Raw genomic sequence first — 22,346 nt, 5'->3', positions numbered from 1 at the left:
AAGAAGGTGCAAGAAAAAAATGTCTGTGAAAACAAGGATTTATGAGACTGAGTCTGGAGCAGGGTACAATGCCAGATGCTTCCTATTTGGGATACTCATGGATACAGAACATAGAAATTCTAAGTTTCCATTATTACAACTAAATAAGCATCTCTTATGTAAAGATAGACTTCTGGGCATCTAAAAGCTTACTCATGAACTGGTGTGTAAGCTGCAGTTTGGGGCGTCTATTTGTTTATTATTGTATCTGCTTACAGATAGAGCCATCTATCTTCCACTCCTTGTCTTAAACTCAATTCCCTTATTCCTCCCTTACTTCTAAGTTTTCTTCTACATTAGACTGTACATCTACTAACCTCTAATTTCAAAAGTTTCAAATCGTTGAAAAACGACGGAATACCCTTCAAGAATACCATCAAACTTATTAAAGCATGACTATAGGTATGTATCTTTCGCACTAAAATTATCAGATATATCTTTAGGGTTTTAAAATTAATCTTTATCTTCACGAAAATAATACATGCACACAATTTACAGATAATTCAGTTTATGTTGAAATGTAAGAAGTTACATGCCCCACTCTGCCCAACCGCTCCTTCCCATTTCTCAGAAGTAAACCTTGCAACAATTTCAGAGGTTTCTTCTGATATCTACCGTATTTCTAAGTAACGTGCTTATGATAATAGTTTTTGTAGACACGATAAAATGGCTTATTTTGAAAGATGAATTTTATCCATATACATTCATATTTTTAATATATTTTCTTAATATTCATTAACCATCATACTTTAATTTACTCATGACCATTTTCTTCTACTTTGTCCATCCCAACCATTATATATAGCTTTCCTCTCTTTTCATTTTGTAAGAGCATTGTTCGATTCTGTATCACCTTCTCATTTTCTCTATATAAACCTTTGTTAAACCTCTGAAATTTCAGGTTTGTCTGTACTATGACAGAGCTTCGTATAAGCTGAATACAATAATTTAATCTAAAAATAGAAAATGAGTTTTAAACTTGCAATGGTGAGGTGAGGGTCTGGACTACAAATTTGTTATAAAGTGCTATGCAGAAAATTTCAAATAACTAAGAATTCTTTCACTTGTAAGATAATGTCTGATGTGATGTATATTTGCAATGCTACCTTCCAATTTAAATGCTTATATATTTGATGTGAATAAATGCTGTCTTTCTTATGGTTCATTACAAGGCTCAGAGATTCCTGGATCCTTTTAATTGTTTGACACTCAGAATATATCATAATCTAAATATGCAGCAAATAAATCTCACAGTGGGTAGCTGTAGGCTTGCTTAATGGCAATTAAGTAGCCTTCTGGAAATCTCAACACATCTCACAAGATCCTGGGTATTAGTTCCAAACTTATGGGGTTAATATGTAGGATATTAGGATAAATGAACTTGGCATAGTTACAAAAACTCAATAGCTGGCATTTATTTCCCAACTCTTTTTGAGAGCACCATTTGCCTTAGAAATTGGAATTCCTTCATTTTTGATTAAAAAAACGCTCCTGAGTACCTGTAAATACTCACAGGAAGTTCCAAATGGGGACCCATCTCCTCCACAAATTGCAGTATTTTAATTTTTTAAAATATCTCAGAATGCAAGGTGGCCTTGTCCACATACCAAACTGCAAAGGGTGAATGCCTCTCCCAATGGTATTTCACTATCTCTAATAGCATTTGAAAAAGGGAATGTTAATGGCATGTTTCAAATTCTTCTCTCCCATCAATCTTACAAAAAAAAAAAAAATTACAGTCAACTAAACAAAATTTGTAGTGTAAGGTGGGGGAAGGGCAAAAGACTAATTGAAAACAAATGTTTCACATTTCTCCCTTCCTATCCTGGCAAAAAGAAATTTGAGGCCAGCACCAATAAAATAATACCATAAACATTCTTTTTTGTTTTTATTAAGAAAGCATGCAAAAAAAAAAAAAACAACAACAACAACTTGTGAGACCATACCCCCCCACTTCCCAGCCTGCACCAATGCAAAGCATATGGGTGGTACAAAGGACTCACCAAACCAGAACATAGAAGTTGAAGAGAGGAAGGCAGGGATGGGTGGATCTATACCAAGTAATTGTTCCTTCTGTCTTTCTCCTCCACTCTCTCCCTTATTTCCTCTTGCAGGCAGTGAGCTCCTGCAGTTTTGCACACATCACCCAATATAACAACAATGACTATACTTCAAGTCCAGCAGTGCTGAACCAACATGAAAAAGTAGTAGTATTCCATTTCGGGGGGTCGGGGGGTGGGACTGAGGCCCAAAGAGGGTCAGGTTTGTCCTGTGTCATTGAGCAAGACTGAGTTTAGTGGAGGGGAGCTAAAATCCCACGGGGCCTGATGGCCAATCTCCAGCCCTAACCCCAAACTTCAGTTACTCTGGCTGCTCACCAGAGTTCTTAATGAGACTAGGTTTCTTAAGACACAGATGAATTATGATCAAGGGACATTTACGTGTATGATTTAGTCTACCCTTGCAAACCCTGTCTGGATCTGAGTAGAAAAGGGTTTCAGAAAAGAGGAGTGATAATATGTAAAGAGGACATTTTAGGGAGAACAGATGGGAAGTTGTGTGCAGGAGGCACCTTGATTGAAAAGAATAAGAAAAAGATGCCTAAAATAGGGAAACTGGGCAAAGGCATTTTGCTACCGTCTAAGAGAAATTCTCCTTTCCCCAACGGGAAATATTATGTCATACTTCAACCCCACTAACTGCCCTCCAACACAATGGGGGAATCAAGCCACTCACATTCCCATCTCTTACGAAGAACTTCAAAGAAATAAAGTGCTCTTTAGTCAATTGCCCTTTCTTGACCCTTTACTTCAGCCTCACTGGACCTCTTCAACAAACTCCCTTACAAAGAAAAGAAGGGGAAGATGAGGGGGGAAAGCAGAAGAGTGAAAAGCTAAATCTCCTGGAAATCATCAGGAAATGAAAGAATATGAATAAAAAGCAGAAATCACAGAGATAGCAGCCTTGTCCATTCTGTACATTTTGTCCTGTAGCTTTCAGAAAGTAAAAGAAATAGCAACAGAAGTAAAACTGTTCTTCCCTTCCATAATTAAATTCAACAATTAACATTAAATATACACTAAGTACTTTGCAGCAAAATCACGGCCACTCCTTATTAAAGGAGATAAGTTATTCCTATACCTTTTTCTGGGGGGTCTCTCTTGGCCCCCACTGAACTCTTCCCTCTAGATTATATACTCCACACTACTAATTTCCTTCACCCCTCAACAGCCTATTGTAAAATCTTCAGCCCCAATGATCTGGATTCCGAGAGAAGCATTGGCTACATAATTAAATAACTGAAATATTCCCTACCCGTATCTATGCCAGCTCCATTTTCCTTTCCCCACCCTCCCACCACCGATTAGGTTTGGTTCTGCTGACAGATAGAAGAGAGATTCCCATCCTGTCCTAGGACATGATGACAGTAAGAGTGATAGTGGCTTACTTTTCTATCTTGAGAATGCCAGAAAATGAGTGAAGAAAATGAAGTGGGTAGAAGAGGTGAACAAACAACCAAAGGAGGACAGTATTTGCTGGATGGGAAAAGAGGATTGAAGGAAAATTTATAAATGGAAATAAGAGCCACAGTTAATTTTCAGAGAAAATTTGTTTAAAAAGGCAAAATGGTTAAATTGGAAACATCTCCAAATGGCTGAACTTAGCTGAATAGTTGTCCACATCCCCACCACAGCAACAGAATTCTGGCTCAGACCCACCTTGTCTCCCATAGAGAATGGGCTAGGATAAAGCGAATGGATGTTTATTGACGCAGTATTATATACCCAATTTCTATATAGTTTACATTTCACCGCCCCTCTGCAGTACTCTACTCAACCTACCCCACTAGGACTTTATTATCACCCTCTGGCACCGCCACTTTCACTCTTACCCTTGATGGGGCATGAGGATCAGCAAGAGTAAGGATTAAAGATATAAAGGGACAAGGAAGAGCTCAGAGGACAAAATTAGCACCATTGAGTAAAACCTGCAAAGTTGTGGCTGCCAAGCAGTGTTTGAGATCCCTTCTACTTGATAATGTGACCTCTCCAGTCCTGAATTGAATTAACAAGAACAGAAAACAAATCAGGGCCAAAAAGGTGGGATTGGCATTGAATTTCTCTGAAAGGTAAACCAGACTTCGAAACCTTTCTCTGTAGCTATCATTGCCTCACCTTCCAGGCAGATAATTTTAAATTAGCAAGGGGTGGACACAGTCCATAGTATAGGGACAGGAGACAGGGGACAGCATATAACCAATAATAATAATAATAATAATATAATAAGAATAATAACAAAAGAATTAGGGGAAAAAAAAAACAAGAAGGAAGAGGAAGAACAAGGCAGGAAATGGGTTATCTTCGGCAGCATCTTGCGGTGGCTTCTCTGACAGAGAAAGAAAAAAAGAGGATATACATATATATTTATATATGTATATATATATACGCAAGGTAGGGAGTGATGGGCTGGGGCTGCTCTCCCCACTGCCAGGCTTCACCACCCAGCCCTGAGCTGAGGGCCACACTCTATGATGCACTAAGTGATCAAGTCCCAATCGAAGTCATCAGGGATCTCCTCATTGGCACCAGGAGGTGGAACTGTTGGCCGAGGGACCATATGGTGTCCTGTCAGGAAGAAAGAAAGAGATTTTAAAAAGAGTGAATGGGATACTATCTATCAGTTAGAGGGACAGAGCTCAACCTCAAATAAAACCATGAAGATCATCTGGTGAGGCCCCAGGAAATAAACTATAGTAAATTAGGTCCCATGACAATATAATAGTTATGTAGCCATTAACACTTATACTTATGAAGACTGTGTAATGTCAAAAACATACAGAACACACTATTATATGAAATAGCAGTACAGAAATTTGTGTGTATGTATTATATGGATAGGAATACATGAACAAAGAGTCAGATGTCACCCAAAAAACTGAAAACACTTGTGGTTTGGCAGGATAATATTAATGATTTTTCTAAAATGTATTTAAAGGTGAAGGGTCTGTTCAGTTTGTACTACTTATGGAAATTTAGGGTCTCCCCTGCCTTCCTACCATCAGAGATGGTTCAATCCCAGACTCCCAGCAGTAAAGGTCAGGCGACAGGAAAGCAGACAAGAGCACAAAGCAGGTATGTTTGCATGCCATGTTCATTTTATTCATCTGAGTGTATCTCTCAGATTCCAAAGTTAGACATAAATGTTCTACATATCCATCTTTTGTTTACATTCATGCTTTTAATTCCTTTCATTATTGCGGGTACCAGCTAATTTTAAAGTAAATCAGTCTTCTTTAGTCTCCTATGACATACACCTCCTTAGCAGGTGGCCCACCGTCTGGCCTTGGGAATCATGAAGGCGCAGCCCTGGCAGCAGATGCGGACAAAAAGACAGAGAATGCAGCCTCAGAGCCAGAGGAAAGCGAAACAACTTGTCAGGGTAGAGAGCGCTTGCTTGGTGGTGAAACAAGCTCCCTGGCTCTTACCTGGGCGGTTGTATCCTGCTGAGTCCTGGGTAGGGATTGGGTACATTGGTGATGGGCCAGGGTAGAGGTGGGGAGCTTGTGGGTGCCCATAAGAGTTTACTGCCAAAGAAGACAAGAGTTACTTGAGTGGGATCATTATACTCGATAAAGCAGGGTCCAGTAGAGAGGGGGGATACAATACTCTTCCTCCCCTTAATGTCTTCTCCCTTCCTTGCTCTGTTCTGTAGCTCCTGTGGGCATAAAGCCTTTCTGAAGCAGCTATCAGTCCTCACCACTTTGGGTAAAAAGGAACCAGATACCAGAATGGTGAAAGATCACGGCTATTAGGAGAATGACAAATATATAAACAGGATCACTGAATCTCATGTCACTGGTTTAAAGATCATATAATGGTAGAGAATCATAACTTCACCTGATATCATTCAGATAGGGCTTACTGAGATTCAGATTTGAAATGGCACTTACTCCTCCCTTTTCTTATGTAATCCTAATCTCCCAAATCAAGGTCTAAAAAGGAATCATGTGGTTTATTTCTTTGGCATTTTTCACCATCTACCGATACAAGAGAGGGTCAGCCAATGAGGTGGACAAACCAGTCCCACTGCTCAGTCTGGATCTTGCCCATAAGACTATTTTTCTCAATTCTCCTCTGCCCTTCTCCTCTCTGTCTTCATCAGAGCCCCTACTTTTTTGGCCACTTGCTTTGTTAAGTACCTTGGTTAAGGGCTGCTTCTTGTTTGCCACTGGTGAGGGCACAGGAGTCAGCAATACGGGCAGGAGCTGGTGGCCGATGGGAGCTCCCTTGTGGGGGCACATGACCGGTCTGAGTAAGGAAGTGGTTGAGGGAGTCACACAGATTGGCAATGTGATGCTGGTCGAGGCTCCAGTTCTTCTGCTCTGCCTGTCGCAGACTCTCCATTAGTTCTACAAACAAAGAAGTAAGAAACGCTAGCCTTAAAGAGGCCCGAGAGCCCCTACCATCTATCCCATCTCACTGTTCCAACCACATCATAAATCAACTCCACCGATTATACCCATTACTAATAATAACTGGCACCTGTTAGAGCACCACGTTATCAAACTCTCATTCCATTCGTTTGTTAATAAATTATTACAATTTCCATCTCACTAATGAATAAAACAAAATTTCAAAGTGGCTGAATGAATTAGCCATAATCAGTAAATGGTGACAAAACTACAAAACAGTGGTCCAGGTTTTCTGAATTCCTGAGAGCCTTTTCTCTCCCAGAGACAGAATTGGCTAGGATAAACTACTGTCGTATTTTGAGTTAAGGCAAAATTAATTACAATTCATTTGCAAATAATATCAATATTATCCACCTTGTAAAATATGGAGGGGAAACAATAAAATCTTCAGTCCTCAACCTTCACTTAAGCATCCCCTTCTGTTCTGGTTTCTTTTGGATTTTCCCACTTACCATATATCCTTTTTTCTCTCAGTCATCATCCTTTGATCACTAACCTGAGAACTGTGACTGCTCAATGCTGGACCAATTGAGGCGATTCACCATCTTGAAACTTTCCTTTAAGGAGTCGATATTGGAGCACCAGTCAGGAGGAAAGGCTGTAAAGAAGAAGGCGAAGTGGGGAATAACATAGAGTCAAGTGTAAGATGGCAGCCAACTAACAGCAGACTGACTACAAGCAAGATTCTTGCATTTACACAGGTGATCGATTGCATTACCAAGATAATTTTGGAATCTTCCTCCCTGGAGATTTAAGATGAGTAAAGATATCTACGCTTTAGGTGTTGATGGCCCAGCTCACAGGCAGGAAAATATGTAAAACAATCCCAATGATTTCTTCAAGAATTCTATAATATATAGAGCTCAAAGTAGCAATTTTGTCAGCTCAGGTGAGCTCTCATGGAGGAACGAGGCTAAAAGACTCACTATTAACTTCCTAATAAATTGCACCTCCATGCCGGAGTCAGAACAAGGATCTCCCTGCATCCTCCTTACTCACCAAAACCAGTACTGTTGATAGGAGCCTGGCCTTGTGCCTGTGGCGGTGGTGGTGGTGGCTGCTGGGCGGGGTGGGGGTGGGGATGGTGCTGATGAGGATGGTAGCCTCCGTGCTGCAGCGGGGGTGGATGCATGGCCATCACAGAGGGAGGCCCATAGCCTTCAGCCCCAGCTTGCTTTCCCCCTGGTGGAGTACAACCATCTGGGCTTGGGGTGTGTAGTGGAGGGGCACCCCCGACGGTTGAGGGGCCCTGGGCTGGTGCCTGCTGCTGCTGTGGCTGTGATTGTTGGGTCTGTGGTGGCGGCGGCGGTGGCTGCTGTTGAGGTGGTGGCTGCTGCTGCTGGTACATGTAGTAGTTGTTAGAGGATGGCATGTCCCCCAGGAGAGACGAAAAGCCTGCAGGGCGGGAGGAAGCAGGCGAGTGACTTGGGCGATGCATTTTTCACTCGGCAGGATTTCCACTGGGTTGAGGTGGGTGGCCTCAGACAGAAACCACAGACTTCAAAGGCTAAGGTGTTCTGGGACAGCTCGGACCCTCTTGGCCCCCTCCTTGGTAGGTAAAACAGACAAAGGAAGGGCCCTGACAGTGTGGTGACCACTGACATTTTAGCAAAGAGGGCAATATGTACTTTTTTGTGCTGTTTTACAGGGATTTTGGTGTAGGCCTGTAACTGCAGTTTCAAAAGAAACCAGACATTAGGTAAAGTTTAAAAGCCATACCTATCTTTTCCTCCTTCTTATTGTCCCCACATCCTTCTACTCTTCCTACCACCTTCTCGTATTCACTAGTAACAAAGGGAGCTTTGGTGAGGAGTGGAATAGGGATGGACGAATTTCTCAAATAGATCGAGCAAGGAAGGACTAGAGATTGAGGCTAGGGGCTTTTGGCCACCATTACATTTGAGTGAACACTTTGCTGTCCTTGCTCAATCTAATTTTTCACTTTGTTTTTGAGAGCCCCTACATGGTCCCCACTTCTAATCAACCAATCACCTGAGTTAGACTCATTTCTCAAGCAAATGCCACAGTCTCGGAACACGACTCGAGATATGAATCCCCTTGGATATAAAAGTAATTCATGACAATTAATAGAAATTTTCCAAAAAGTGACTCCTAACTGCTTTTAATCATTTCATTTGTCTCCTGCTGCCTATACAAGGCCATAATATAGAACAAGGTCTGATGACTCAACCTGAAATCTTGAATTCACTCCTATCTCTAATTTCTTTAAAAGTAAACCAAAACAAAATCACAGAGGGCTAAACCAGGCATTTTCTCAAAGAGCCTCCTAATGAGGACTTTAAATCACTTTTACGTCATAATTCAGGAAATTGAGTATGGATAAGATATAAACTGATAGTAGGAAGGCTTGCTAATTGTGTTAGGAGTGATCATGGAAAAAAAAAGCCTTTATAATTAACAATGCATAATGAAAGTGGATTTACAGGTAGGATGGCATGTCTGGGAATTGCATCAAATTACTTCATTTGAAAAAAAGCTGGGGGTAAATGAAACAAGCTTAACAAAATACTGGTAACTGTTAAAGTTGGGTTATGGAAACATGAGGATTTACACACTATTTTCTCTATTTTTGCATCTGTTTGAAATTTTTCCTAATAAAAATCCACATAAATATGAATATGCTAAAGAATAAAATTAAATTGTTCTCGCAATGAAACACAGGGATTCTTAGAGAAAGAGAATGGCTGCTGTCCCCTAGTGGCCATTCTGTAAATGACTTGCTTTCCGCCATAAAAGCGCTGCCCCAACTCACTTTCTGAAGCTAATAACCCAGCTCCTGTCTTGAAACAGCTAGCTGTCCTTCAGAACGAAGCCAGAAGAGCTCAACTCCCAGCAGTTTGGGTTCGTGACATGCTTCCCCTGACCAGGGATCAACCTCTTCTTGTGTTAAAAATCAGAAGGGCGAGAAGAGAACGTCACCGTCTGTTCAAAAACGTAATGACGATCATGCTTCTACCCCAACTGCAGACTCACCATGCTGAGAGGAGGAAGAGGACTTCTCCAGCATGGATTTGTAGAGGTTGCGGAAGGACCAACTCAAGTCCTGAAAATTGATCTCTGAGTAGGAGAATTTGAAGTCATGGTTGGTGTTATACAAGGGAGGGGGACCTTCGGTGCTTTCCCGGCCTGGAGCCCCTGCTGCCACTGCTCCGCCATCCACAGACCCTGTGCCCTGCAAAAAGAGGCAAGAAAGACTTGATCCATGTCCTAAATGAGGGACTGATACAACCTTTTAATGGTTACCAAGCTCTCCGGCCTGTCTTCTTCGTCCTCTCCCAACTTTTCAAAGAAAGAGTATCACTTTCTCTTTCTTTTCTCATTCATTCTTATCTTGCCCTTTCCTGTGCTACATCCATGTCCTTCTTTGCCTTCTCATAACACTGTTGGCTCCCTTTCTTCTCACTTTTTTAAAAATCTTTCTCAAAGTTCTCTCTCTCTCTCTCTCTCTCTCTCTCTCTCTCTCTGTTTTCCTCTTTTGCTTTCCCCTTCTTTCACAATTTATCTGACTAGTATATCACAGATATTCAATATATTATTTTGAACCAACAGACACATGAGTCTATACTTCCTTCCATCCATCCATCCATCCATCCACCCACCCACCAACCCATCTGCCCCTATGCCCCCTGCCACCTCTACTACACCTGGCTGTAGCTGGTGATAGATGTGGGGCTCTGAAGTGACATCTGAGGATTCCCCTCAGGAGGCAGTGAGGCTTCTCCACTCCCCGGAACACCTCCTCGGGGGCTCTTGCTTGCCTCTTGTTCTGGTGAGTCTTGGGATAGCTGAGGGTTATGAAAGAAGAAAAATATATAAGCAGAAGCTAAACTTCCTCCCAAGCCCCATGGTTTCACCTCTGCTGGCATTTATCCTTTGCTTCAAATATAGGAAGGGATTGAAAATACAGGAATGAATGTGGAAGAAGCAGCTGGATCAGAAATGGCATCTCTCCATGAGGTGAGACTTACATCATCATCTGGAGGGTGTCTTCTCTTTCGGGAGATGTCAGGACAGGTGTCGATTGTCCAATAAGAGCCCTAGAGGGAGAATCAGCACCATGGAGAACAAAATCACTATATGTGGAAATTCCCACCTTTGGAAAAGTAGATGTTTGGGAGGATTTTAACATAAAATTACAGTTATAATGAGAAAAATGACTGGAGTTTCACACAGAATCCTGAGAGTACTGGCTATTTTCGAGGAGTAAATCTGTCCTAAAAGCTCACTGAGTATATCAGAGATATCCCTGTGATGCAAACACAGGCCTCGATTATTCCGGAGGAGCAGAGCCGTGGGATATAGTTCAAAAAGCTAGAAATGGCAGATGCATCATTTCCCGTCCATGTGATCCAAGGCAAGACTCTTGGACTTAGGCAACCACATCTGTCAAATGAAGAGAATGACCTAGCCTTTCTTCCTTTTGAAGATAAAAATCATGGGATTTTTGTATAGAAACATTCCTACAACTGTTATTAAGTCTACCTTTTACATCCAGAAAAATTGCCACACACACAAAAAAAGGGGGGCAGCAAAGTCAACTTTATCATAAATATTTCTATTTAAAAAAAAAAGGTTTCATAATCTTCTTTAGTCATTCATCTAATGGGGAGGCCCACAAGCCTGATTGCCAAGCTCTTCCTTTGAGAAAAAAAAATAAAGCTGCTTCTCTAATTAACGTGATTTCCTCTTATGGGTAATTAAAACAACCACAAGATTCTGGGTCGTCAACTGCTTCTCTCTCCTTCCTGCTCCTCCCTTCAATGCTTACAGCAGTATCTCACCTTCCCAGGGTCATCCCGAGGTCTGGGCACCTTCCGGAAACACTTGTTGAGAGAAAGGTTGTGCCGAATTGAATTCTGGGGAAGCACAAACAAGTTAGATTTGAGCACTGTGTAAAGCAGACAATTTTCCAATAGGACAGAGAGGGACACAAAAGGATATAACATACAATAGAGTTCAAGCATCGTGGAAACCTTATCACCTCTCAACTCTACTGATAGAAGTGATTACCTATCAGACGGCAATAGCAATGAGGTAAGAAAAATGCAGAAATCATACTGATGAGCAGTAATGACTATAAATTTGATTATCATGTGCTTCTGGAAATCTAAGAATATAGTTTTTCGATCTTTCTACCCAATCAACAGCAGGTATATCAATGCCTCAAAAGCACATTGCCCAGTTCCTATATGATTCTATCTGTAGTAAAAGCACACTGCATTAAAACTGTTTATACAAATGATGACAAATATAAATTATGAGTGAAACAAAGGCACAATTCACCTTTGTTTTCTCAACAGTCTATAGGATGGTCACATTCGAAAAAAAGAAATACTGCTGTGTACATGTGTTGGAGGTTGTGGTAGCAGGGACATATTTTTAAAGAAAAAAACTGAATGCCTTGAACAGTCTCCAGCTCATCATCTGGTTTGTATCTCAACTGGTGATTCATAGAGTGAGAGAACTATATTAAATCCTCATTCTACTCAGCAATTAGCAAATGAATTTGCTGCTCTGAAAGATTGAGAACATCAATCTTCTCCTTTGCTGGGAAGAGGAGACCCCTTCTTTCTTTATCCTCAGCCAAAGGACTTATCCTCTCATTACTTGCTTGTGATGTGCTGTTGGTGAAAGACCTAATTATATATATATTTTTTCCTTGGTAAACAATTTTTTAAAAGATGATGACTATGTGCAAAGAAGCATGGGAAATCTGATGAAATTCCTACCGCTGGGTGGAAGGAGCAATGCCATGCTTCGCACAGTGACTTGCACAGACCGGCAATCAGTATCTGTGAAATAAATGACTCTCTTTTTTGAGGAATCAGAAGGTAAGAGAATCTGAGGAGCAACAGCATCCTGCCATCCACGTAACTGTACTTAGAGGCTCAGTGTCCCTGAAGTTTCCCTGATATACCTTATGAAGGGATATACCACCTCTCTGAGACAGGTCTGAGTGAACTGGACAAGGTTATAGGGGAAAACAGAAGTAGAAAAAAAGGTCGTTGAAGGCTGAAAACAATCCCTGGTTATAGAAGCCACCCCACCTTCCAGCCGATGCCAGCATTCTTGTAATAGGGGAAGTTATCACAGATCCAGCGGTAAATCTCACTGAGGGTCATCTTCTTGGCTGGAGAGGAGTTGATGGCGTAGGTGATGAGGGTGGCATAGCTGTATCGTGGTTTGCCATCCTGGTGGACCGCTGCCTCATCTTTGCTCAGGGTGGCATTAGGATCTGTGGGTGAGCCTGGTGGACACTTGCGGCTGCCCCCAGGAGGCCCAGCCTGGGAGGCACTCCCAAGCTTTTCAATGGTAGCTCGGAGGGTCAGCTGGGGAAGCCAGTCTATGGAAGTGAGGCTGCTCTCTAGGTCAGAAGCCATGGTTCTTCTGGATTCTACAGAGAAGAGTGCAAAGGGGAGAAGAAAATAGAAGAGATGAGTGTTACCTCTGGTTACAGGTAGCAAATAAACTTGAATCCCATTGCTTTAAAGGAAGTAGAGTTTCTTCCTGCTATAATTCCCATAGGACAGTGGTCCCCAACCATCTAACACCAGGGATTGGTGCTCCTATGGGGGGAATCTAATGCCTGATGATCGGAGGTGGAGCTGAGGTAGTGATGCTAGCGCTGGGAGGAAGCTGCAAATACAGATGAGGCTTCACTGGCCTGCTGCCCACCTCCTGCTGTGTGGCCCCATTCCTAACAGGCCAGGGGTGGTACCCATCTGCAGCCCAGGCCTGGGGGTTAGGGACCCCTGCCATAGGAGACTTCACTCATGGCACAGTCCTCAACCAGGTGTTCCCGGAACCCCAAAATGGATATATCACCAATTAGCTCCCAGATGATAGACTGATACTTATTCTACATCTCAATGTGGAACTTGGCCAAGAGGCCTCCTCCTTCATGTAGAACTAAAAGTGAGATCAAACCACCCACCAAACTGAGCTATTCCTTCTATTCTCCTTACTTAAAGCCCTAGAACATAATATTTTAAAACTATATAGAAATAATTTTTAAAAAGCACTTAGCGAGTAAAATCAGCCAAAGTCTATTCTCCAATTATGGGATGCTTGTTATAATTTACATACATGTACAGATAGACAGCACAAATGAACATATAAAAAAAAACAGTCTAAGTAAACAGAAATATACACTAATGAAACACACACTGATACCTTTAAAGATATTTCATATTAGATATATTTGAGCACTTGCCCTTTTAGCCCACATACAAGTGCACGTGAGGCATATTAGATATATCCAAAGCATAAATTATATGACAACCAGCAAAGAACAGATGTGAGACAGACACAAACACAGACATCACAATTAGCTATATGGCATACATTACCAGCAGAGCACAAAGTCACACACAGAGGTAACAGATCCTAAGTACAGCTGCCCTAGCACCTTGAAAGCTACCCCCTTGCAAGCTCCCGCCCACAGACACCTACACCAGGAAGAAGTCATCAACAAGGACCTCCCACTTCTCACCCTTCTGGGCTCCACTGAGCCAGGGAGACACCCAGCTGAGTGCAGACCGGTAACAATCAGATAGCCTGGCTAAAAATAGCCACTCTGGGGCTAGGAGCTGGCTCCCCTTCTCCCGCCCTCCTCCTCGCTCCTTCCTTCCCAGCCAGGCACGCACAGCTCACTGCACCTCCATGCAAACTCCTGGCGCTGCCAAACCGCCCACGCCTGATGTTTGCACGCCCTGCTGCCACCTACACAGCCTGGGCGCTCTCACTGGCAGAGAGGTATAGCTAGAGTGAGGTGTTAGTGGGGGAAGGAGAAGAATGATGGGTGACATCTGTATCGCAGAGTCTGGAAAGGCTGGCAGGAACCACTTGGTAGCCATTTGGCACTCCCCTGGAGCTGATGCCAGCAACCCCCTAAGCACTTGCTGCCTAACAGGTTTGTGCCTGCACAGCCGCCAGATTGCAACTAGTATTTCTTCCTTGTATCCCTGCGCACAATCCCACCACAGAGCGTTTCTCTATCATGCCTCAGAGTTCAGAATCCTGGGCAGAAATGTATTACGTATGTAACCTCCAAATCCACACCCAGAAACTATGCACGAGCATATACATACACCAGTACACAAATTCACACAGTTTGCCATCCAAAGCTCAATCCCAGCTATGGCTGCCTAGTCCTCTCCTGCCTCCAGCGCATTTTCCAGGCCATCGGTCACTCTTCTAGTCAGCGACTCTGCTCTCCTGGACACTTACCCCTTCCTCCTAAGGGTCAGCATTCACACTCATCTCCCTCTCCCCCAAGGTCCACACCCATGCGATCTTTGCATGTACACACTAGTACCCTGCCCTGCACTCCTCACCAGCAACACACCCACTCTACAAGGCTGAAGAAAACACCTCAGTGCCTCAGGGGACTGGGCAGCCAGAGACCCAATTGCAAGCCAAGAATCACAGGAGAGGAAGGGTGGGGGGCACGGTTAATAATAGCTTCATGAAGGGGTTTCCCCTTTATCCTTATCTTCTCTCCCCAGCACCCTCTTTTTCATCTCACCACCATGGAAACTTAGCAACTAATAAGGACATTTAATCATTCCAAGAAGCCTCAGGCCTCCTAGCATGATACCAGGTCAAAACACCACAGCCTCCGGGGTAAAACAGGGCACTTTGGGCAGTCACCAGGTCCCGCGGCTGAGTTATCCCAGCTGGACAGTACCATGACAATGAGCAGGCTCTAAATGACCGGGATTTCTCCTGGGTCCCCCCTTTCTGGGGAGGTCTGTGAAGAAGTTTTACCCTATTCCCTGCGATCTCCTGCTACAGATCCCTAGGAAAGCTCATCTTGAAAACGAAGAAGACTTTGGTGGATATTTCATTTGAAATGCACCCAACATTGTGTAGCATGAGCGTAAACTTGAAGTGGTGAGAGGGCTTAGAGAACCCATGTGGCGCATGCCAATCACTGTGACTTCTGGGAAGGGAAGCACTCTCAGCCTTTTGCTTGTTGTTCCATGCCCTTTCCTGTCCTCACCCCAGCACCAGGTTAGGGCACTGAGGTTAAACTTACCCTCTCTCCAAGCACCCTCCCGCTCGGCCCTCCAGCTACCGCCCTAGGACTCAGAATATATTCCAGTTTTACCAGCTACAAGAAGCTTGCAGCGAAAGATCCTTCCGACCTTCCAGCACCACTCTCCTTTAACCCATCCCACTTCCTCACTCCTGTCACTTCCCCATTCTTGAAGGGCAGCCCAGTGTAAAGAACCTCAGAAAGTGAGGTTCCTCCACTCTACTTCCAACCTTGACGCTGACTCACTAAATGTCCCTAACCACCCCATGCTCCCTGAAGTCTTGATGCCTCAGTTTCCCACTTCGATAAAAGGGATGAAGTCATAAACACCGCCAAAGCTTCATCCCTAGAGGGACGTGAATGAAGCTTAATGAGCTCGTGGCTGCCACACATTCCACGCTCCCCAAAATAATGGCATGAGGCTAATGTTCAGGGCTATTATTAGAAAGGCAAACAAGAGGTACTTCCATTTCTCAGTCCAACCAACCTAGTTACCCAGACCTCTCTCTCCAGGTGGGCCTCGTGCCACTGGGCTTGGGCAGAACCTGAGTCAGGCCACATTCTTCTCTGCGTGTTGGAAGACTGAAAGGAAATACCCAGGGAAACTGGGAAAGGCAGCCAAAGGGCAGGCTCCATCACATCCACAGGACGTCTAATGAAGACTACAGTACTGGGAGAAAGGCAAGAAAAACAGAAAGACATCTGTTGTAGTGGAAGACTGACCCTGGACGAGACGTGTAAGATCCAAAATTACAGGCACAGTTTTCTTCCCAGTTTTATCTGAAAGGCCAGTAATTGTTCTCTGTATGGTGCCAAGGTCAGGCATCAAGGAATGATAACTTCCTGCTTTGTATCTAATGCCAAAACTAATAGAGCAGTGGCTAAGTTAACCACATTACCAATTACCAGTCAGTCTGCCTGCGTTTCAGTCTGGGCTCCACTACCTCAGGCAAGTAACATAATGTGTGTTGTAGTTTCTTCATCTATAAAAGAGATAATAACTGTACCAACATAGGATTGTTGTTTGGATTACCTTGAGTAAATATTTTTGAAGCATTTGTAAGTGTAGCTATCATTATTTTTGAATGGGGGGGGAGAATATCAGAAATTAAAAATTAGAAAACCGGCAGATCATAGAGGAAGGACTGGAAGCAGAAAGCCTGCTGTGGTTGACATTGCAAAGGCTGCGGTAGTTTTCAGGACGTTAGAGTCTCACGCTTATCCTTTAGGGATAGTATCACCCCATTGCTGATCAATGCCAGGACCCACTAAACTCTAAGGATGACGGAACGGGGGAACATCATCTCTTATTTTCCAGGGGGGACTAGGTCTAGTCATAAGACACGATATGGAAAATAGCACTTTCTAAATCACAGTTAATTCAGCGCCATAGCCATGTGCTTCTAATTGATTCCACAGAGGCAAGGAGAATTAGAGAAGCTCAGAGCAAGGAGGACCAGGGAAGCTGTGTGGTGGCAGTACACCTGGAGGCGTTGTGATCCTGTTCACTCTGAGCCATTCGACAAGTTGCATTCCAGCATCTGGTGAAGTACTCTGTAAGGAATAGCTGCTGTTACACCAGAGCTAGCTCCTTTCAAAAAATTTGCGAGAGAGTTCTAGGGTTAAGGGCCAAGGATCCTCATGCTTTTGAGACCAGAGATATCAGAAATGAAGCTCTCTCATTAGTCCTAGAAGAAGCAGTCCCAGCCTGAGACAGGGCTGTCCTGCTTGGACTGACTTTCACAGAGCCGTTCACAAGGGCTCTCAATGGTCATGGGAGGACAAGACTTTCCCTCCAGCAAGGTATCCTTACCTGGACCCTCCCCAGGTTCTTGCACAGGGGTACCTGCTTTAAGAGGCCTACCGGAAACAGATAATTCTACGTAATTGGAGGCTTGGTCTGAAAAGCACACAGGTACCTGTCTCCAGACACATACCCACTCAAAACACAGAGATAAAACCACATTCACCTGAATTAAGAAATACATGCACACCCATCATTCTAAAGCATAGTCATACAAACCTGGGTTACAGCTCCGTCTCCTACACTCCATACCACTACTGACTGGTAGCATCCAGGACCAAGCTATTGTACTTAAGGACTAAGGAAGCCCTCCCATGGCACAGACAGAGAGAGAAGGAGAAAACATAAAAACCGAAGCAGGATAAAGCCTACCAGTGGTTTTGCTGCAGGATGTAATACCCCTTACAGAAGATATTTCCTAATGGCAAGGCATGAAGGCAGTGATCCCAAGTTGAAAGGCAGAGCTCTACTAAACACATAGCCTGGGCTCAGTTAGAAGAATTTCCTGGCACTCTTTTTCTGCATTTTCTGAGGAATCTGGACTTCGATGATTCCTACTCCTATCTTATGAAGGGAAACTTAAATACAAGAGACTCAGAACTGAACGAGAAACAGGAAAGGAGAAGATGAGACTATGAGGTGCTTCTATGAAAGGAAACTCCTCAGAGATCAAACTTCCCTGGTGGCCAACTTATTTAGATGGAAGACTGGAAGGAGGCTGAGCAGTCTTCCATCTAAATAAGTTGGCCACCAGGGATCCTCTCTTTCTGTGCAGGATCTGATTTTTTTCTTTTTTTGAGAAACTGTCAGAAAAGGACAGGAGTCAGGTAGGGAAGTAGGGCAATGGTACAGGGCGAGCAGTAGCGAAGAACTTCAACTTAAGAGTTGGCATTTCTCTATGCCCTTTCTTCTTGTCTCGGGACATGGGAGATTCACATTTTCCCTTTGGATTCTATTGGTAGAGACATGCTTCCAGCCAGGCATGAGAATATCATGAGAGGAGGCCTCTTGGTGTCTGATGTCTGGTGAGTGGGTACAGACTGCTTTTCCTGTCAAGGGAGCAGTTATCACAGTGGGTTGGAAAATTGGCCTAGGGTTACAGATAAGAAAATGTAGTACCAATGGAAGCCCTAAACAAGGCACGGAATGCCTTCATGACTTTAGTGAGGGCCCATTCTCAGGATGACAGGGTCCAAGGATGGAGGGTGATATGGGAGTCTGGTTGGGATGTATCAATCACTGTTACACAGTATAGATGGAGTTTTGAAAATGCAGGCATTTTCTGATATCCATTTGCTGTCAACATAGAAACATACACTTCCCTAGGGACCTCAGATGAATCCCATCCCCTTAATCTCCAAATACTAAGAAACCCATTTCTCAGAGCCTCTGCAGCAAGATGTGGGTTTGAATCCAAAAGCTTCCTCAGAACACATTTCCCAGAGGATTCTCTGAGTTATCACTCGACCTTCCCCAGTAATGAAACTCGAGAGACACCATCTCAGCCCCCTACAGCCACCAGTGGTTAAGACGACAGAGAGAAGATGAAAGAATACACTAACCTGTCTCCAAGGTTCCCCCAGCGAAGGAGGGGAACCACCTTGTACTGCAGGTGGGGGTTGGAGGGATTCCCCTCTTCAAAGGCAGATGAACAGTCTCATCCTCGGTGGCTCTTCCTGTACTTGACTGAGCCTCCCAAGCAGGGGAGGGGAACTGGGTCCCCTGAGGATGAGGAGCAGAGGGAGGAGGAGGGGGGGGAGGCGGAGAAGGAGGTCCTACCTGGGGAAGGTGGCACACCCCCCACACCCTGCCTGCTACCCTGGGGAGGAGGGGAGGAGCCTCTCCCAACCAGGAGTTGTCTCCTCCCCCTTGGGGGAGTCCCCCTCCCCCCCAAACTGGATCCTTGGGGAGCAGAGGGCTCTTTCTGTCCAATAGAGATCTGAGCGGAGGGGCTCTGCCCTGTTCCACTGTCTAGGTACAAGGAAGTTGAGGGGGGAGTTCTTCCCCTCTCCCGAAGGGCTGAAAGCCGATTCCTCTTCTTTCCCTGGAGTGTCCTCTGCTTCTGAATGTAAGGAGTCCTCTCCGCGTGAGTACTGGAGAGGATGGAGGGTGCCTACTCCATAGGCATACCCCCCTTCTTTGCCTCAAAAGTCCCGAAGTGCTGAGAGTGTGTTTGGAGGGGTGGAGACGCGCCGGGGCGGTCTCACTCCGCTTCCTTTAGTCAAAGATCGCCCCTTTCTACTTCTGGAAGTCTATTCCCGGGCCAGTGTGGGGGTTTTCCTCGCCCCCAGGAAAGAGAGACTCGCCGCCTATAAGGGTGTCTTCTTTCCCTCGCCTGGGTGGTAAGGGTCTTTTCTTCCACAGGGCGAGAGGTGGCTCGCGTCCCCGCTCCCGCCTCCGCTCCTGGGGTGCCCCAGAGGGTGGGGTTTTCGTACTCCTCGCTCTCCCTGGGCCGGCCTGGGCAGCAGGGTCCGGGAGGCCGCGGCTCCGGACTCCGGTCACTGGCTACTGTGGCGGCAGCGCCTCTTCTAGTCCCGTCCTGTCCGGTCCACTCCCTTCGCGCGTGGGGCTCCCCGCGCTGCCGCCTCTCGGGCTCCGGCCAGTCCAAGCTCCCGGGGAGCCAGAAGGCAGACGGACAGTGTCAGGGCTCGGCTCGGGCTCGGCTCGGCTCCGCTGCAGGCCCCGGCTCCTCCCCGGCCTCCGCGCCGCACTCCGCGCCCCTCCCCCTCCCCCGCCCGCCCGGCCGCCGCCGCCACCGCCTCCCCGCTCGGGTTAAGGAGGAGCGGGCGGCGCGGAGCCGCGGGTCGTGCCGCCGGGGGGCGCTGCGCCTGGAGAGCCGCGCCACTGTACTCCGGCTCCTGGGAGGCGCGCGCCGCCCCCGACTCCCCTCCATCCGCCACCTAGCCAGCCACCTCGCTCCTCGCAGCTCCCCACCCACCCAAGGAATCGACTGAGTCACTGCTCTCTCTGCGGAGATTCCCTCTTTCACACCATACACAAACTGTCAATTTCAATTTAACTCTAATCTTGGTACGCTGACCTTTTCTCATTCTGTTGTATGCTGTATACAGATGAACATCTCTTTTTCTCAAGACTATCTTTGGTGGGCTTCTCTTTCCCTTGATAGTTTACAAAGGGTTATGGGGATTGGGTTAAGTTATTCTGATATCACCCTAGAGCCCAACAAATGCTTGTTGAATAAGTGAATGTGTAAAGGAATAAAAGAGCGTGTAATGGAGATAACTCTGAACGAAACATAAGAAAATCTAGCTTTATGGATTTGTGCAAGGCCCTTCTTCTGTGGAATCTTGGTCAGCAAAGAGAGGACCTTAATACTCGTAGTGCCTACCCAATAAGGATGTTGTAAAGATCAAATGTGATCATTTATGTGAAAATACTTTTTAAACTGTACAGGATACAAAATATGACCATTGTTCAGTTCGCCTGACAGTTCTATAACATTTCTTATCCTGGTCACCAGAGTGTAGAATGTTCTCATTCTCTGTCACTTACAGAAAAATCACCACCCCAGAAAAGAAAATGCCACCAGGGAGCCCACCTCCTGGTCGTATTATTCCTCTGCAAACTCTTTTACATTCATTTCTGGCCTACTAAACTTTTGTCAATTTACTGTACTCTCTATCACATAAAATATTATGAAAGCAAAAAATATTATGCATAGAATATTTGAATTGCTCAAAAAAAGGCTGCATGCAGCTTGATGACTACATTTCACATTTAGATAGTAAAGTCTTTTGTCTTCTGCTAAATATATGATACTTTATTTAAATTATACATATATAAAATTACATTATATTTACAATGTGCCAGGCATTGAGCTAAGCACTCTGCATGTATTATTACATTTAATTATTCTAGAAGTCCCATAAGGCACTATTATTATACCTATTTTACAGATGAGAAAACTATGACAGAGATATTGACTATGTCTAAGTTCACATGATTAGTAGGTAGCAAAATCAGGACTTAAACTAACAAATCCAAATGACTCCAAAGACCCAGCTTCTGTCTTCTGTTCCACTGTCCTGAGCTGTCAGAATTAGACGTCATCCTTTACCTTAAAGGAAGTGAAGCCTAATTGAGCTATTTCTTTCTCCTCATCCTTCCAATATCCAGGTTTTAAAGCTGTATCCCCCCCCCCCTTTGAAACATCCACTCGTTCCCCTCACACAGATACTTTGGCATCAGATTATTCTTGCTGTGTGTCAGATGTTTTTTTTTTTTTTTTTCCAATCCTTTATTTCTATGTATGTATATGGAATGCGGGGGCAGGTGCTGAGAGGTGGAAAGCACTAAAAATGGAAAAGCTAGGGAGAGATGAGACTCTCTTTTTCTGGAAACTAAGAAAACTAAGCTCAAGAAATTATTAAATATGTACAAGATATTTGCTGCAGCATTATTTGCAACTGTAAAAAATTAGAAACAACTTAAATATCCATAATAGGGTAACTGTGAAATAACTATGGTACATCTATAGAATAGAATACTACTTAGCTTTTGAAAGAGTAGTAATGGTATTTAATTCTGGAAGGTAGAATAGTGAGAAGTTGTTTTTATATCTTCTTTACAGGTTAGCTATTTTTGGAATAGGTATTGTTATTTTAAAGAACCATTTTTATTCATATATCTGAATATATTCCAATAAGAAAATCCTATTTTAAAAGTTTGTATATGTGCACGTGTATATGTGTATATTTGTGTAAACATACACACACATATAGATGGATATATACTGAAGATGTGAGCTTAAAGAGTATTTTAATTTACTTTATTTTCTACAATATCTGTAATTAGTGTTTGTATGGTTTTTGCTTGTGTAATTTTTTAAATTAAAAAAAAAAAAACTTATAAGCCTGGTTTGATTTGGTTTGGTTTTTGCCCTAAGACAGAAGAAGCACTTGCATTTATTCTCCTTTTACTTTCTATTAAGGAGGATCATATAAACAGAA

The 22,346-nt window shown here is 44.0% G+C and overlaps 1 protein-coding gene across 1 annotated transcript; it reads right to left on the bottom strand.

Moving 5' to 3' along the window:
• Positions 1-1,914: 1,914 nt before the first annotated feature.
• On the bottom strand, positions 1,915-20,040 carry FOXJ2 (forkhead box J2). The gene is made up of 11 exons (XM_016128054.2): positions 18,939-20,040; positions 12,580-12,926; positions 11,314-11,388; positions 10,501-10,569; positions 10,177-10,317; positions 9,506-9,704; positions 7,511-7,906; positions 7,008-7,109; positions 6,239-6,448; positions 5,525-5,623; positions 1,915-4,664 (listed from the first exon to the last, which is right to left on the bottom strand). The coding sequence occupies exons 2-11, from the start codon at positions 12,910-12,912 to the stop codon at positions 4,576-4,578; spliced, it is 1,713 nt and encodes a 570-aa protein (XP_015983540.1). The 5' UTR covers positions 12,913-12,926; positions 18,939-20,040; the 3' UTR covers positions 1,915-4,575.
• Positions 20,041-22,346: the final 2,306 nt, after the last annotated feature.

The sequence above is a fragment of the Rousettus aegyptiacus genome, unplaced genomic scaffold (assembly GCF_014176215.1).
Source record: "Rousettus aegyptiacus isolate mRouAeg1 unplaced genomic scaffold, mRouAeg1.p scaffold_m13_p_2, whole genome shotgun sequence".
Lineage (NCBI taxonomy): Eukaryota > Metazoa > Chordata > Mammalia > Chiroptera > Pteropodidae > Rousettus > Rousettus aegyptiacus.
Note: the sequence above shows the minus strand (reverse complement) of the source record. Positions and strands in the feature narration are given on the sequence as shown.